The sequence below is a fragment of the Notolabrus celidotus genome, chromosome 21 (assembly GCF_009762535.1).
Source record: "Notolabrus celidotus isolate fNotCel1 chromosome 21, fNotCel1.pri, whole genome shotgun sequence".
In the NCBI taxonomy this organism is placed as follows: domain Eukaryota; kingdom Metazoa; phylum Chordata; class Actinopteri; order Labriformes; family Labridae; genus Notolabrus; species Notolabrus celidotus.
The window spans coordinates 2,460,839-2,479,218 of record NC_048292.1 but is presented as its reverse complement, the minus strand read 5'-3'; the positions used below and the strand labels follow the sequence as shown (position 1 = coordinate 2,479,218).

At 41.1% G+C, this 18,380-nt stretch overlaps 2 protein-coding genes across 2 annotated transcripts in view; both read left to right on the top strand.

Moving 5' to 3' along the window:
• The first annotated feature begins 1,337 nt into the window (after nt 1-1,337).
• Nucleotides 1,338-8,940, top strand: LOC117805353 (apoptosis facilitator Bcl-2-like protein 14). The gene is made up of 7 exons (XM_034674044.1): nt 1,338-1,469; nt 2,791-3,163; nt 3,723-3,833; nt 6,317-6,375; nt 6,516-6,674; nt 7,822-7,935; nt 8,044-8,940. The coding sequence occupies exons 2-7, from the start codon at nt 2,800-2,802 to the stop codon at nt 8,083-8,085; spliced, it is 849 nt and encodes a 282-aa protein (XP_034529935.1). The 5' UTR covers nt 1,338-1,469; nt 2,791-2,799; the 3' UTR covers nt 8,086-8,940.
• A 1,366-nt stretch (nt 8,941-10,306) lies between these two features.
• The window catches only part of rassf3 (Ras association domain family member 3), an 84,299-nt gene continuing 76,225 nt past the window's right edge, over nt 10,307-18,380 (top strand). The window contains exon 1 of the mRNA XM_034673777.1: nt 10,307-11,160. Within this exon, the coding sequence (XP_034529668.1) occupies nt 10,620-11,160 (541 nt within the window). The 5' untranslated portion in view covers nt 10,307-10,619. The remainder of the gene's footprint in view (nt 11,161-18,380) is intronic.

Below are 18,380 nucleotides of genomic sequence, written 5' to 3'. Positions count from 1 at the left end.
TTTTAATTTGTTATATTTTTTTTTTACAACAAAATGTCAATTTTAAATTTAAATGGTGTCTCACAGGTTATAGTTTTGTCTTTTCTGGGTTCTAAAACCAAAATAGTAATTTTTCCCAAAATGTTTTAATGCACATTTTCACTTTAATCTAATTTCTTTGATTTTTTCTGCCAACGTTTTTAATTTTTCTGTCATAATTCTGATTTAATTAGATTTTTTTGTTAAATTACTTTCCAATTTTGACTTTTAATGTTTTAATTTTGACATTTTCCTCAGGATATTGATGTTAATGTTAGAATTATGCATTGTTTTGTATTAGGACTCTCTTTTAATGCTTTAGTTTATATTCCAAGTGTTGGTATCAGCCGACTTGGATCTTTCTAGACTACATTCATGTTTCCAAACATACTGTGCATGTGATCCTTAAACACGGGACTTTCTACTCTCAGCTCTTCCTCACTTGTTTCGTCATGTCTGAAAATATCTGCTCCTGGATTTTTTTGTGTACATGAGTTCAACAACAATGTTGTCACATGCAGATGAATCATGTTTTAATCATAGTAGAAATAACACACACACACAGACAGAAACACACAGACAGACACACACACACACACACACACACACACACACTTGAAGTCAGGTGATGGATTTCTTGGCAGTGAAGCAGCTTTTTGTCAAAAGCAGGAAATACATTCACCCCTGCAGCTGTTTTCAAAACAAGCACAGGTTATGTTTTCATAGAGACCTTACAGTTTCCATGTACAAACACATATTTCAATGTATGTTTCTATATGTCATGATGAGCTTTCTATTCATCATAATTCCCATTTTCTCTTGTCACGACATGAGTGCTAAATAGAAGTGTAAAGGGGTTTTTTTTAAACACAAATAATGTTTTACATCCTCTTTTTAAACCACCCTGGGAGTTTCTGGATGTTTGTGACTCTGAAAAATCAACATATTGTGATAAATCTACTGGGTTACTGTATTAGTATAACTTAAAACAAAGAAAATGCAAAACATTTAAGATTTCACATACATACAATTCCGATAATTCAGTTGTTGTTGGGAAATCTCCACCTAGAGTAAACCACAGGATTCTGCTTAGTCACTGTTTTTCAGTTTCAGTTTCAGTTTTTAGAGTTTTTGTTGAGAAAAAGAGCTCAATTTAAAAATATAACACATAACAGACTCTTATTGTTGTACTTTGAGTTAACTGTCATCATATTTCACTTCATAATCTTCATTTTTCGATTAATTTGGACAGAAAACTGAAAAATCAGCAACTTTTTGATTGACCCACCCATCTGGCACATGACGTCTTACGTGATGACGTCGCATGGGCGGCTTGGATATTTAACTGGGTAGTTGTTTGGCTCAGAACAGCAGTGGACGGTCAAAGTAAACTCTGTGGTGGATATCTTTCCTTCAGTTCTCCTCCTTGGACCTTTCGGACCGTTTGGATCGTGAGTATTAAACTCTGTTTGAGACTTTAAAGCCTCGTGAACATTCAGAGAGGGGTTTTGAAGTTCTCTGAAGTTTAGGAAGTTCAGTTTCAGCGGGTTTCTGCTCAGACAAGTTGAGTTAAAACGTCAAATCCATTACAACACATAAGAGAGGTGTTATGAAGATTCTAACGGCGGAGGTTAAAGCCACTTCCGGTTACACTTTAAACCTTTAAAGTCATGAAATGTGGAATTATTAAACAGGTAACAGATTTAAACTAAAGAGTTTAAAGTCCATAAATAAACTAATTAAAACATTCACTTATTAAAGGTTTAAAGACATTAAACAAACTTTTTTAACTGTTACAGTTTATTTAACAACTCTTTTAACAACTCTTCAGTTTTTATTTTTCGATATAAAGAAAAGTTCTTATCTTTAAAGTGTTTTTTAATGTTTTGATGTGATTAAATGTTTTTTATTTGGAGAAATAAAATTATTACACGGTTTTTAATGAATGACGACATTTCTGAACTTAACCCAGATGAAGGAGTTGTAGTTCTCACTCTTCACCACTAGGGGCAACAAATACATCCATTTATGTAGGAGCTAAACTCTACACCTTTAAATAAACTCTCAAATGTAAAGATTATTATTTACAAATAATAATAATTATAATCAATATATAATTATTTTTTGGGGGGTGGGGGGGTGTGATGAGGTTTTGTGCTTAAGTTTCTTATTATTGTCATTTATTAATATTGTTATTATATTGACAATGGTTTGTCTTTGCTTTTCTCCCCTTATTTGTGTGAGATTAACTGATCATGCACAAGCATGATGCTTCAGCTTGAGCTGATCAATATATAGTTTGTAACAACCTGCATACAAATATAAATAAAATACAAATTTGATCACAAAAAAATAATAAATATATAATTAATTATGAAAGTTGCTTTTCCAGTTAGATAATTGTAAGACTTCTGTTTTGTACAAAATCAAACTAATCATAAGATGCCGTCATAAATATCCCCAAAATGGATAAAAACAATATACAATGGAGAGATTACATATTTAGATGACTTGTTCTGCTTGACCCATTCAAAGATAATTGTTGCACAATGTTAAAAAAAAATCTGATTTTATGGATTATTGAATAAATAGATTAATAATCTCTTCACATTTTAAAAACGATCAAGCTAACTGGATTTGATTCTTCTGAGTGTAAACATCAAACTCTGAATGTGACTCCTCATGTACTCGTCTTTTTGTTTCGTCAGGTGAAAGTCTGTAAAGTATAAAAACAAAGATCTAAAACTAATCCTGATTTTGTTTCATCAACAGTAAACCAAGATGGAAAACGGTCACGTGAAAATCCACGACCCCTTCACCAACCACAAAAACCTCAGCACCACCAGCTCTACCTCAGACTCAGACGGCATGGAGGACACCCCAGAGTTCAGACTCCTCATGGCGTACGCTCAGAGGAGACGGCGGGACACTCCTGCAGACGAAGGCCAGATTGAACTTGAAGCCCAAGGCTTACCTGCAAACGGGTCACCTCAGGCCCCAGGGAAGGCGAAGGAGGAGAGGAAGAAGAAGAGGAAGAAGGGATGGAAACGCCTGTCAAAGATTTTGAGCTGCATCAGTCCTCGATCCGAACCAAAAGGAGAGTCTCCTGCGGACGGGATGTGTCGCACCGGGGATTTCAGAGGAGGTGAGGGTTCAGGTGTCGCCTCAGCAGCTCAGAGACGATTATTAAAATACTGCTTGAAAATATACAAGCAATATAACATAAACATATAACATATATAAGGTAATGTGACACACCAGGACAGAGAACAATGAGAGGAGATGATCCTTTATTGGTCCCACAGCTGGGACATTTACAGCGTCACAGCAGCAGAGCAGTTAGTATATAAAAATATTAATTATTACAGTCATTAGTTTTTCTGCAGTCCTTTGCGTGACACACTTCCTGTCCCCTCCCTGTACCCATATAAAAACTACAGAGTCAGTAACCTCTGGACTCGGCTCTCATGCACATGTCAGATTTTCAGGTGTGCCGTCACGGCGTCTCGGCGTCTGTTGACTTTTCAAACATAGTCATAAACCTCGCAGCGGTGAGTCAGCTCCTCGCGATCTCACGTCACAGGTTGTTGTTACGAGGGGATTTTTTCAGGATGATGTTTGATTCCTGTCTGAAGAGTCAGGCTTGAAAGGTTTTTTAACCTTCAGGTTTTTTTAAACCGCTCTCCATGTCTGTTGTTTTTCAGGTCGGGACAGCACAGAAGATGAGAAGCTGGAGGAGGCGGCGAACAGACTGACAGAAATCGCTGATGCAATCCCGTTCACCCCTCCGGAGGTGGAGACGGACTCTGCAGACGGTGAGCTTTGAATAAACCTGGAACATTTGGAGATATATTTATTAGGGGTGCAACGATACTCAAAATCCACGGTTCGGTTCGGTTTGGTTCGGTTCGGTTCGGTTTGGTTCGATACGTTTTCGATACAGAAAAAGAGAAATTTCCATGACTTCTTTTTTTACTTGTAGTTTATTGAAATTTCCAACATTTGTTTCAGCTCAAAAGCAGTTTTTTTTAAATTAAATTAAATGTATCAGGGGCAGCTATACCTGACACATGTTCTGCTGTGCATGGGGGGGTTGTGTGTGTGTGTGTATGTGTGTGTGTCTGTCTGTCTGTCTGTCAGAGGAGAATTGTGATCGCGTGACCATGTAGAGACAGAAATGACATCCCGTCATGTAAATAAGATAAATAACATCAGGATATTTAGTCTGTTACATAAAAGAACAAGGTATAGACCTGCAGCCTGTTGCACCAGCTGTGCATAAGTTGAGTCCTAAGTTAGGGTGTAAAGTCCTTCCTAAACCAAACGTTGAAACTAGTTAGTTTGTAACTTAAAGCTGCTGTGAGGAACTTTTGTTTTGTATCGATTCTGGCGCCCCCCTTGTGGGCAAAGTGAAACCTCTTATCTCTTGTCCTGTAAATGCAAAAGTAGTTTTTTCAACAAAAGCCTCATCCTGTTGTGTTCAACAGTCAACATTATCAGGCAGTGTGATTATTTTCCATGAAAACAGTCAAATAAAGGCTGTTTCTGAAGCAAGATGTCCATCATCTGGTATGGCACCTACCCCCCCCAGGGCGGTTTCAGGCATTAAAAATTACAACAGAGGAGGTGTCAGTGTTGCTGCTGATGGACTTGTTTGCTATTGAAGGTCATAAAGAGGCATCAGTATCATTTTCAGTCTGTTTCTCAGCCAGTTCAAAACTCCTCACAGGGCCTTTAAGTTGTGACATAGTTTGGTTGCACCACGGAGACGTAAGGTTCATCTTAACTAGTAGACAGTAACGTCCAAACTAACCAAAACATTGTCGCAGATATGACGTTTACACTTCCAGTAGCCAATCAGAGGAAAGCACTACTTTTGATGCATTGTTATCTTTCGTGCCTAATCGTCTCAGAACTGACCAACGGCTGAAACAAACTAAAGTAAGGTGATAACTACAGCCTCAATCCTTCATCTACGGTGTGTGTATAATAACAGTGACATCGAGTGGTACAATTATCAACTACAACATATGTTAATCATAGGAGGAAAAATCTTGGTCCTCATATTTTTCCAAAGGATTTAATCTCTTGCGGATATCACGTACATACAGTCTATGGTTGCAGACGTCCTATAACTGGGAGGACCCTCTGTATCTCTTCTTCATCCCACTTTTCAAAACGACGCGCCATGGCAGCCGATATACTGTACGGAGGACTTTACACCTACTAGGACCCAAGTGTAAGAATGAAGTTGCAACTTAGGCCTACGTTGGAACTATCTCAGCTGGTGCAACGCCCAGAACGTTGGTAGAGTGTAAACTTCATCCTAAATGAGAAATTACGTTCAAACTAGGCTACGTTTGAACTTACGCACAGCTGGTGCAACAGGCTGCAGATCTATGAGAGAGGGAACCTTAAATCACTTCTGCTTTGACTTCCAAGGGGGGGCGGGACCCGGCGGGTGCGCCCCCGATGTAACTGGAGGAAAACACTGTCCGGTATCAGGCTGAAGTCTACAGAGCATGCAGTATAAGACCACAAGTAATGCATAAACGCACTTTAAAAACAGATCATCCAGACTAGCATCACTAGAGGACCACGGAACAACTCTGCTCTGCAACCAAAGCGGATCACTCGTGCTTCCCTCTCGTGCGGGCGCACGCTCACACACACATACGTGAACATATGAACCCAGCAGACCGTCGTGTAGTGAAATATATATTTCCATATGAAGCACAGTTAAAACAAACGTGACCAGCTTGGACTGAATGAATGTGGGAGCGCGCAGTTCAGTGGACCTGCGCTCCACACTGCAGCCCAGAGGAGTGGAGCGCAGATCCTCTGAACTTTCAGCACAGAGCGACTCGTCAGAAGTTCATCAAATAAATATAAAATTGCGTATCGTTCGGTTCATCGGGCGTACCGAACCGTGACCACTGTATCCAACGGTTCGATACAGATACACGTATTGTTGCACCCCTAATATATTTATATATATATTTACGGAGCAGCAACATGTTGGGTTAGTTTGAGTAGCTGTGTTTAAATTAGCAAAGTAATAAATGATGAGAACAGAGTGAAAATGAAACAGATTGGAGAGCTCCATAACAGAAGTTTGATAACTCCTTGTGCCAGACTACAGCTAATACAGCTCAAGGTCTTGCATAGGGTCCATCTAACCAAATCTAGATGATCTAAAATCTATCATAATGTTCCAGATAAGTGTGAAACAGATGTAACAGGCCTCCATGAAGTACTGTATTCTGTGTTTTGATTTATGATGTTTTCTTTTGTTTAGATGTGGAGAAAGTTATCGGCCTGCTGCTGAGGGACGTTGGAGACGGACTGACTGAACGGGTTAGTTCCAAACATTTACTTTCACTTTTAAAGCATCATGAAGATCTTCTAGTCTTCTAGTCCAGAATGAGACCAGGGACCTCCTCAGGACATCAGACTCTGCTCCAGAACACTCAACAGGAAATGTGCTTTGTCTCCAGGGGGATCTGCGAAGGGCCATGGTAGACATTTTGTGGAACTACGGTTTCTTCGAGAGGTTGATGACTACGCTCCTCACCAGGATGGGGATCCTGCCCTCAAACCCAGAAAACCCAGAACCACAGACATCGTCCAGAAGACAGATCGCTGTGACCTGCGAGGTAAGAGTCACTTCAAGTCAGAGATGATGTACGGTTAGCACTACTCGTCTTTTCCCATAACTTCCTGCTCACCAAACATTACATATTACATTTTTGTCAAATATTTTATACCCAAATTTTATTTAAAAAAAAAAAAAAAAGAAATACGATTTTTATTTTTTTTTTTTTCAAAAAAAAAAAATCAAAAAAATTTTTTCAAAATTTTTTTTTTCAAATTTTTTTTTTTTTTTTCATTTTTTTTATTGTCAATTTTTATTTACAATTTTCTTTTTTCAAAATTTTTTTTTTTCATTTTTTCCCAAAAAAATCATAGTCATTGTTTTTTTCATCTGTGATTCACTTGATTTCTCTTTCTTTCATTAGTTTTTATTTGTTCTATCTTTTTTGTATGTGTGTGTACTTTTCAAAAGAAGAAGCTGTGATTCTCTTGATTTAGCAGCTTGTAACAGTAGTCTTCTCTCAGCCCACCGTGAATGCGTCTCTCCCGGTGTTCCGGTTTTAAAAGTGACCCTGTAAACTGGAGACCTTCAGCTGAACGTGTCAGTGTTTGTGGAGTTTACACAGCTGTTGAAACACAGAGGGAGTTCCTGGGAATGCAAACTAGTTTAGTTTTTATTAAGATTTCAAAATATCCTCATCAGATATTTAATGATCGTCTAAAGACGTTTATGAGGGATGCATCCGGCTGAGAGTCTCCAGTTAACAGGGTCGCTGTTTAAACCAAAACACCGGCCGATCTCTACCACGGCTTTTTGAGTTCAAAAGGATTTTAAAGCCGTGTTGAAACGTCTTTGCTACTCGTGCTTATCTCCTCTCATGTGTTGATTCAGTGAATCCATCTGTGATGAAATATAGCACCATCTAAAACAGCGCCAGCTGAGTCTCTTCATGCTAACAGGCTAACTGTTGTGTTGCTCATAATGATACCTGCCTGTCTGTTTGCTTCTATTGTGACCAATCAGAATGAAGCATCGACACAGCTGGGAGATCAGTAAGAGAGCTGGGTAACAAGTCGTTTTAAAACCCTAAAAGTGGCGAGACGTCAGCCTGACACAATGTCCTTGAGACCTAATGAGTGTGTTCAGGTTCAGAGAGGATCCTTCAGACTCTTTCAGTCTTTATTAAACAAACCATGTTTCTGTTTCAGGTCGCCAGTCGTCTGTCAGCGGCCGACACGCTGCCCTCAAACCGCCTGCTCGGTCTCGGGGCGAGATATCTTCAAGAACATCACACAACCTGGGCTCAGCAGCAGGGCGGTTATGTAAGTCACACACACACACACACACACACACACGCACACACGCTTTCTTTAAAACTCCTCCTGAAACAGTCGGAGTATTTGAATGTTAAATTTGCGTTTCTCTCACAGGAGGAGGCTTTTTACAGCGAGGACGAGGACGACATCCAGTGAGCAGGAGAAAGGGAGTTTGTAGCTCGATATCGCCGCCTTCAGGCAAACAAAGGAACTGCCATACCTTGCCTTCAGCCTGCAAACACACACACACACACACACACACACACACACACACACACACACACGCACGCACGCACGCACGCACGCACGCACGCACGCACGCACGCACGCACGCACGCACGCACGCACGCACGCACGCACGCACGCACACACACACACACACACACACACACCGGGTCCTTCATGTGTAACACCTCACACACACACAGGTGTTGCTGGTGCTCAGACACTTTAGCTTTCGCATTAAGAACTAATCAAGTCTCAGGATCTGGATTTCGCTCTCTGTTTAATCGGTTTACACACACATCAAACTCAGACTGGACTCGTCTGTATCCGTATGAAAGAGAGAAATCAACTGTAGCATGATTGTCATAATTTAAACCGTATGTTGTCTGAAGTCGTACGAAGTCTAGAGCCAAAGAAGAAGCTGTTTGCACGCCGTGTGATTTAAAGGAGCAGTGTGTGATTTCAGCCGTGACTGCAGGCCCTCCCTTCGTATGAAAGTCTGACACACGGGTCTCTGTGAGTGTTATTTATACAGAACATTTATTTTTTTCATGAAAGCTTCAGGGTGTCAATGTCAATTTTCAAATCTGCTTTATTCGTTTGTTTGATAAACAAAGTATTTTTGGGATGATGAATAAGGATATGCACTTTTATATAAATGAAATGAAATATTTTGTGTACTGAGGGATGTTAAGTTGTTGGTGTAATTCACTGAAGTTCTGTTTACGTTTATCAAAAAACAGTTGAGTGTTGATGACTGGAAATAAACTGTAAAATGTTGATTCAGCTCTCATGCACTTTGTCGTCTTCCATCCTCCCTTCATATTAAAGGTTTGTATGAAAGATATAAACTCTGAAACTCTTTGAAATTGTTGATTTAACAGTGAAATACAAATATTTACACATTTATGATGTTTTGCCACAATTATATAGAGAAATGCAACGAAACATGTTGCGCAAGGCTACCATTGCGAGACTTAATCGTACGAATGTGGAGCATAGACTGTAGAAATAATGACGTAGTATCTGTGATGTCACCCATCTGTACCTGAGAGCTGATTTGAAGCTAATCGGCGGCGGCAGTCATATTGGTAATGCGGAACTCAACCAGGCAGTGTGACGGAAAGGGGCGGAGTTTGAGCCTCCTAGCCAACAGCTATGTGTTCCAGCCTGTCAGTCAAGTCAGTCATGTCCTTATTTGGGCCAAAACTAGTAATCTTAATATCTTCTGAACCGTTTTGTTGGAAAAAAATTCGCCCCCCGTACAGTGTGTGCCGATAGAGAAATTAGCGACGTAGACTGAAGCCTTTTTTGAACCAGACTGTAAACATGTTTATTTCTGCTGTAAAGATCGTCTCTTTTGAATTGGTGTGTGTGGTTTCCGGTGTTTCTGCAGCCAGCCTCTAGTGGACGCTCAATGAATTGCAGTTTATAACACTTCCTTCATGGGCTTCATATTTTGAGACCGGAGGTTGCCGCTTGAGAATGCCGTCGTTTTAATTTTACAAACTTTTTATCCCTTGTTTTTTATTTTCTAGGAGATATTTATATAGAATCACACCATGTCACTACTGAAACATTTTTAATACTGTAATTACTGCAATTTAATCTAAACTCCATTGTAACATTATATATATCTAAATTGTATTCTAGCTTTAATTATCTATTTTTAGTTTTACTAATTTTATTTTATTTTACTTATTGAAACTTCTTTCTTGATTGTACTTATGTCTGGGTTGCTGTAACAACTGAATTTCCCCCTAAGCAATATCTTATCTTATCTCATCTTATATTTCATTTAGTTAAAAAAATAGTGCTTTACGTTAAACAGCGACACCCCGTGGACAAAAGAGGAACTGCAGCACATTCAGCAGTCATTGTGGACCTCTTTCAAGTTTCTGGAGACTTACTATATCTTCCTTTTTATACATTTTACTAAATATTTTTTAAAGTTTATTGAAGTGACATGATGTTTCATTGTGTTCTGATTAATTCGGCTTAAAAATATTTAATTCTGAGAGCATAATAAGTTGACTAAATCTCAAATTTGGATCAAGGAGCAGGTGTTTGCTGGGACAACAGTTAATATCTTGTTTTGTTGGAGGTTTATATGGATGACAGTTCTGCCGAATAAACAAAGACAGTCCAGTGAACTCCCTCATGTGATAGAGTCGAGGTTTGGTTAAGATAACGCGCCAAAACAAAGAGTGATTTTAGTTTTCGTGTTTTTTTAAAGGACGTTTGGCGCGTAAACTTCTGGAACCTTTAAAGCTCGCTCTGCATTCCGTCCCTCTCTGAAATGAGATCCAACCTGTTCCCCTCAGACTGACTGAACCGGCTCACCGACAACACTCTCTCCCCAGGAGCATGTCGGTGTCCCTCATGACGTGTCCGCCGCCTCACCCGGTCTGATTCTCCTCCTCAGACTCCAGCCTTTACGCACGAGCGCTGAAGGAGTGTGCGTAATGTTTAACGTCGTGCACCAAGGTCGGAAATGCGTCCCCACGCGCTCCCCCATCACGGATAATTCCACTCTGTCGGTGCAGGCTGTTCACATCAGCAGGTATCCCGGGACTCTGAGGGACGGACCCGAGGCTACGTGGCCGCCACCGGGGGCCAGGATGCGGATTTCCAAAGCCAACAAAGGCGGGGTGGTGAGAGCTGTGCGGCGGCACCCGTCCCCTCAGCCGGCCAGCCTGGAGAGCCTGGAGGCGGAGTGGACCGAGAGAGGACACCCCCCCGAGGCCAGACCGGAGAGCTCCCCGAGCAGGGAAAGGAGGAACGGGGTGGATGGAGGGGCCGGGAACGGGATGGAAGGAGGGCCACCGAGGAACAGGAAGAAGGGGTTCAGACCCCCCGATGTGAGGACTATTTTCTCCCCCGAGGAGAGGGACCCGAGGGTGAAGGAGGAGTCCGGGGAGGGACACACCTTCGAGGCAGGAGGGGAGAACACCTGGTGCGATGTGTGCTGCAATTACATCTTCCAGCATGGTCTCACCTGTGCAGGTGAGTGAATGGAGGATGTAGGGGGGTAGGAGGCTTTGGATGAGGGGAGCTGACACTTAGTTTGGTCTCAAAGTCTCCACAATGTGAAGGTTTTATTGAGAAAATATGATGAAATATGACATTAATAATGAACAGGAAATAAGAAATACAAATGTCTTCATAGCAGGAACTGATCAGTGTCCTAACCTTTAAAAATATCTTCATAATTTGGTTTCTCTCACACAAACATGCCCGATATACCAATATGTGACACACGTCCTCCCTTTAAGTTCTTAAACCTGAGGATCTGACTCTTCTTGGATTTATATCATCATCAGGTCAACACATCAGGCTGATCTTTCTCAAACCTGTGATTAACATTTAACATGATGCTGAATTTATGTAGATTTCCACTTTAAAGCTCCTGTGAGGAGTTTTTGGCCAGTTTTGAAACAGATTAAAATTGATACTGACGCCTCTTTGAGAGCTTAAAAGGCAAACAAGACTGCTAACACAAAGATTATTATTTCTACAGAGTTGTATTCCAATACCTGAAAATGCTGCCGGGGGGTAGGTGTCAGCCGAAGTGACTGAAGCCTTTATTAGTCTACTTTACATTTTCCACAGAGTGAGATATTTGACTGCTTTAAGAAAGCAAAATTAGCTTTTTGTAGAAAGACAAAACTTACTTGTGCGATGGCAGAGAGATAAGAGGTACTGGACTGTCACTGGGGGGCGCCAAAACCATCACAAATGGAAAGTTACTCATAGGAGCTTTAAATCAGTGTCCCTTAAAGATTCTTACATCAGGAGGGTGTCAGTGACAGCTTTCAGAGAATAGGACTGAATATTTGACTTTTATAAAAGTAAAGCTTCAGGTGTCTGTGTTTTTCTGCCTTCATTGACCTTTAAATCATTAGAATAAATCAGATTGGCACCATAAACATCCACAGCAGCAGGTAGCACCCTCTGACGTCCATGGAGACCGCATGTTTTGATGACATTAAGAGGCAGGGCCCTGGAATGCAGCCGGTATGCAGACACACCGGTTCAGGTCTAAAAGGAAACTGGAGCACAGACTCTGGACCTCCCTCTGAGGTTCTTCTTTCTTATGCTTCAGGCTTTAAACATGTCCGCCATGGTGCTGTGTTGGAAATGAGAATCAGAGAGATTTTAAATCTGTGAACAGCAGCAAAGAGGAGTCGACTCAGGCCTCAGTTTACTCATAACACCTTGAATTAACCGATCTATCTGGATTTGTGACGTTCATGCTGCTCATATTAAATCCAAAGAGATATTTTGTTAGTTTACATTCATAAAATGTCAGTTTTTGCAGCACAGATCTGATTTAGAGACGTTTTCTGCAGCACTAACAACACACAGAACAATGTGCCGCCCATAATAACTCCTCCTCCTCTGTCCATTTAGCCTCTCAGCCTCATTACGTTGACAGACAGCTCTATCAGCCCTTTGTTTCCTGTCAGTGTTAATGCAGTGAGTGGATGTTGAGTGTGTGGGCTCATATCCGCTCTTGAAGCTCGTTAAAGGTCCATTTCTCCATCCAAGAGTCAACAAACTTCAGAGAAGTACAAATAGTTCATGCAAACTCGTAGAGGTGAAGCATCTCATCGCTGACGCCCTTCAGACCTCCACACTCCACCGTTCATGGTTCACTTATTAACAGAAACAGTCACTCATTAATGAGCCGGGCTGCAGCTTCGTTCAGTTACTTCTTTTAAAGATTCATTTCTCCTGATGCAGGATTTAAACGCTGAACTGAGACAGACTGAATTTTAAAGATTAATGAAGTGTTTTTCAGATTTATGACCCAGTTCAAAGCAGTCCAAACCAGATTAGCATCCAGCCCAGGTTTTAACAGGTACATTTTAACCTCTACCTGAACAGCAGCCTCTTGAGATTAATGAACTACATCTTGAGAATAAAACACACAAACTTAAAAAAGATCTACATCTGTGTGCATCACTCGCAACTTCCACCAGACCAGGACCGCCGGAATCAAGTAATCAATCACTGAATGAAGGATTCTCCTCCTCCTCCTCCTCTCCTCATCCATGTTGTCTTTCTGGTCCTCTGAAAACCTCTGACCTGTTGACTCCAGGCCTGGCTCCGCTCATCATGACTTTGGTTTGTTGTTGTAGTTAAGTGAAATACGATCTGGTGATAACACAGAGTGTTTTATTCTGAAAATTAACCGGATGTTTTCATTTTGTTTTGGTGAAACCTGACTTCCTGTCCCGCTCCATCTGCTCTGTTGAGATTGATGCGTCGTGCTCTGGCATCCAGCAAAAGTAGAAGTCTTGAGTATCTGATCCGGAGGACTCAGACCTACCGGATCAGGAACGGAGCTGGAACACAACGGAGTGGATCCAGTGGAAGTTAACACATTGACTAGAATAGAAACCTATCAGATCTGGTGCTGTGACGCATTGGAGACGGACGTTACTCTTTGTCGTCTTCTGGAAACAGTCTGTATTTAGTTGCGTTCTCTCTCTCTCTTTTTGCAGGATAGTTTCTGAGTCCTGCAGCTCACTTGTTATCCAGTTGTTGAGGATGTTGTCTCAGTCTTGTGATTTGTTGACCATCATGAGAGTCGTCGACAGATCTTAAACGCACCTTAAATGTGGTGGTTTAACACCTCAAACTGACCGGAATATGAGCTTGACTTCAGTGCAGCATTCTGCATTCATTATCAGCCTCTGGTGGATGAATCATGTCACTGATTTCCAGTTTCATGGTGATATACCAGCTCTGAAGTAAGCTGAACTCAGTGGATAACCTGTTGGTGGTGTCGTTTTAAAGAAAGGGCCTGACGGAGGTTTGAAATATGTTTTCAAGTCTTTAAACACTCATCACGTTCGATAAGAACACTGAGCTCCTCAGGCTGAAAGTCTCAGTCTGTTGGTTTTTGTTGTGAGCAGTGAAGAGAAGCTGCTGTGAATTAATGTATTCAGGATTCTCAGAGTGGGTCACCTCTCTCTCTTGTCCTTTCTCTCTTCGTCTCGTGAAGTAACACAAACCTGCCGCTGGTGTCAGGAACTTCTTTGTGTGATCAGGTTCAGCGTCGCACCGGATACTCTGTGTGAGTTCATTAATCCTGGGTTAGGAGAGGACGTGTGTCTCCGGAGTCTCTCTGATCCTGCAGGAACTGAACAACAAGTCAGTTTATTCCTGGTCTGTTTTCAGTTCTTGTATATCCCTGCCCAGGGTCCCAGTGTCTTCATCGAGTGTCAATTCGCCGTCCTCTCCACGCTGGTTTGTTGTAATTCAGTATTTTCTGTCCTTCCTGTTCGTCCTGATTTTAATGTCCACTGAGTTTTTCGCCTCTCACTCCACACACTCTTTGTCGTATCGGTTTCCTGTTCAAAATAAAACCTTGTTTGCGTTGAGTTTCCTTGAAACATTGACTGGGAGAGTTATTGGTCTATGTCGGCATCTTAGAGTGCTAACCACTCATAGCTATCCTCCGGCCGAGCAACCGTGACCGTGGTAGCGATAAAGCCTCTGACTTTTTTTTGTAGCCCACCTTCGATCTGGATCGGCTCCTGTTGGGTAACGATAGAAGTGATTTGATGGCCTGCATGTAAAACCACTCCCACTTCCCCCTACGCTGCTGTTGTCAAGAATAACACTCAAATTTTAACACACCAATCAAAAACAGGTTGTTGTGATTGTGGCTGTAACACTTCAACAGTTGCCTCCTCCTGTTCGGGGCAGATTCCGGATCACCTATGCTACGTACCGGCGCAGGTTCTTCTGGAACACTTACCATATTCTTTATTTTTGGTGTTTTACCACCTCTGCATCCAAACAGCCAATCATAACAAACATTAGCATGGCACCACTGCATTGATAATGAGGTTTGAAACCAGAGGAGGCAGGTGCATTTTCCTCTAGGGGGCGTATTGTTGTATCATGTCATGTCATGTTGTATCGTATAGTTTCTGTTGTACCGTATCGTATCCCAACTTATCGTATCCTAACATACCGTATCGTAGAAACCAGAGGAGGCAGGGGCATTTTCCTCCAGGGGCGTAACATAAGATGATGAAACATTATTGTGTTCATTTATTTAGTCTTGCAGTATATTATAATTATTCAGCAGAATAAATACTTTTACTTCTTTACTTTTTATTGCATCTTTAGAGGCTGATATTTCTTTACCTCGTTACTCAGTAAGAGTTTGAATGAAGGAAGTTAACTTGTAGAAGTTTGATCGTATTAAAACTGTGTTTCTGTTCTGAGCTGTAAATATTTAAATCCTTCTTCCATTTCATCCTGTCAGAATAAAAGTATGCAAACTTAATCTAAATGGTTGAATAGAACAGAGGTTGCTTGATTTATAAGTACAGGTAAAAGTTGGTCCTTCAAAATAAAAGCCTGAAATAGGAGCAGAATGTGGAGGTAGAGTTTGACATGGTTGTGAAGTTTGTTACAGAGCATTGAGGCTCATTTTGAACCGACGTGCAAAATACTGAAGCTGCCTCCAGTCTGCCCTCTCCTCCTGTGTGTGTGTGTGTGTGTGTGTGTGTGTGTGTGTGTGTGTGTGTGTGTGTGTGTGTGTGTGTGTGCGCGTGCCAGCAGCTGCCACAGGACGAGTGTATCTTGTCTCTTGTGGAGCCAAACTGTCACAGCGACTGAACAAACAAGAGGGAGCTGACACATTCACACACACAGACAGATGGGGGTCAGTGTGTGTGTGAGTGTGTGTGTGTGTGTGTGTGTGTGTGTGTGTATGGGTGTGTGTGTGGGTGTGTGAGAGGGGAGGGACTAGGACAAACCAGGGACACAATCAGAGAGAGAGAGAGAGACACGATGGATGGAAGTGAAGGATGACTTTGTGCAAAGTTTGGATCTACAGGAAGTTATCTCTGGATTTGCATCGTACTGATTCTGTCGGAGCCTGAAACACATCATTTGTTGTGTGTATGTGTGTGTGGTCATTAACTAGAGTGTGTGTGAGTGTGTGTGAGTGTGTGTGCAAGAGAAGAAGAAGAAGAAATGGGTTTTGCCAGAAACTTTGGCAAAACTTTGAGGCGAGTGTCTGGATTTCTCTATCGCTTTCCGAAAGTGATGCGACGCTCCGGACGGCTGGAGGTCAGTCTGCTGTGGAGGAACTCAGGTGAGCTCTGAGTTTGAGTTTCCCCAGCTTTCATTTTTTAATATCAAGTTATAAAATCTGGATTTATTAGACCTTAATTTAACTGAGGAGTGTCTTGAGCCTGAAATATCCTCTCTGCGTTGGTTACAATCCGCCAAAACAGACAGAAATCACAGATGTCAAGCACGAGAGAAAAACGCTTACTGTAGCTTTAATCTGATAGAAATAAGTAGGTTTCAATCATAGAGACTTTATTTAAATTGTATATAAACAATGTAAATTGTTTACAACTCTCCAGTTAATTCAAGTTTTAAAGTTTCTGTTAAGACACCATCTGATATCAGAGGCTTGTTGGAACTCTGTAACTTCTCTAAGTTTGAATAAATCCAAGTACGATAAGTCGAACGTGTGTTTTAGTCTGCAAGGAGCCAAATATGAAATAAAAGTTGAAACTCATTTAAGGATTTGTGTCTGCAGCTCTTCAGTACTGTATGAGTGCCTGTGTGTGTGGGTGTGTGTGCATGTGTGTGTGTGTGTGTGTGTGTTTGTGTTGTAACACGATGACTCTTTCTATTCTGAGCGGCTCAGTTTTGATTACATGATGAAACGCTGACAGCGTGTCCGCACACGTTGAAAGAGAAACAAAGAAAAAGGGAAAAGAAAGGGAGTTATTAAGAAAGAGAGGAGAACAGGTGGCTGCTGGAGGTATACAGTGGACACCTGTCCTCACACACACACACACCTGTCTTTGTCTCACACTGTACAAGCATCTCAAGCTGAGGATCTCCATTGTCTCAGAGTTCTGATACAGGAGTGAGGTTGGACATTATTAGAATAAGAGCGTCTCCAGACTTTAGCACCACCAGCCTTTAGTCTCACTTATTATTATAATAATATAACTCAACCTCTCTTCTCTAATTCAGTCCATAAATTCAGGACATTACTGTTTTTAAAAGCTTAACGTATTATTACAGACGGCCACGCATCATTTCAGGCTCACCACTGATCATTACAGCTTCCACCAGAGGGCATTATTAAAACACACACAGTCAGTCAGTCGACGGCTTCATGTTTCAGAGGTAACAAAAAGATTCAAACATGTAAAAAGTGAATCCTGAAGAAGCTCAGATCTGCACCAATAAAAATAATTTAACGCCTTTAAAATAATCTTCCAGTTAGATACTGGAATTTGTTGATTTTGTCTCTGTGGGAACAGCTGCAATGGAGAACAAGGTGGATCATATCTGTCGTATTCTCTTGTATCATATCTAATCATTGCGCATCGTGTAGTGCCAAATCGTACTGAGTCTTATCGTATGTTATCTTATCTGAAGTATTGTACTGTATTGTATCATATTGTATCGTATTGTACTAAATATAATCGGCTCTAATGTATCGTGTCCTCCTGTATTTTAATCTTCCCGTATTGCACAAAGTCTTATTGGATCTGTTGTATCGTACCATATCATATCGTACCGTATCGTACAGTATCCTATTGTACTGTATTGTATCATATGATATCGTACTGTATTGTATCATATGATATCGTACTGTATCAAACCATATCCTACCGTATCGTACCGTATTGTACCAATCTTATTGTATCTGTTGTATCGGTCGTACCAAATCATAGCATATCGTACCTTATCATACCAAATCTTATTGTATCTGTTGTATCGTAGCTTATCTGTTGTTTCGTATAGTTTCTGTGGTACCATATCGTATCCTAACTAGGGATGCACCGATCCTACTTTTTAGGTCCCGATACCGATATCGATACCTGGGCTTTGGTATCTGCCGATACCGATACTAGCCGATCCGATCCTGCTAATGCCAAAACATGATTCTATTCCTTAATGTGAGGATAGAATCATGTTTTGGCAACTTCCAGCTTTTCTGACTTGATGGTGAACTGTACCTGGGTTCCAAGTGCTAAACCAGAGGCTGGAATCCCTTAATTTCAAGGATCCGGAACAGTGAAATCCAATAACCTGTCAGTTTTTTCACACTTTGAAGGATTTTTCCTTCTTTACAGTCGGCTACAGCTGACATAAACTTTTTCCTTTGGGCTTCCATTATATTTTTCAGCGTGACCGCCATCCGTCGAAACATTAGCAATGCA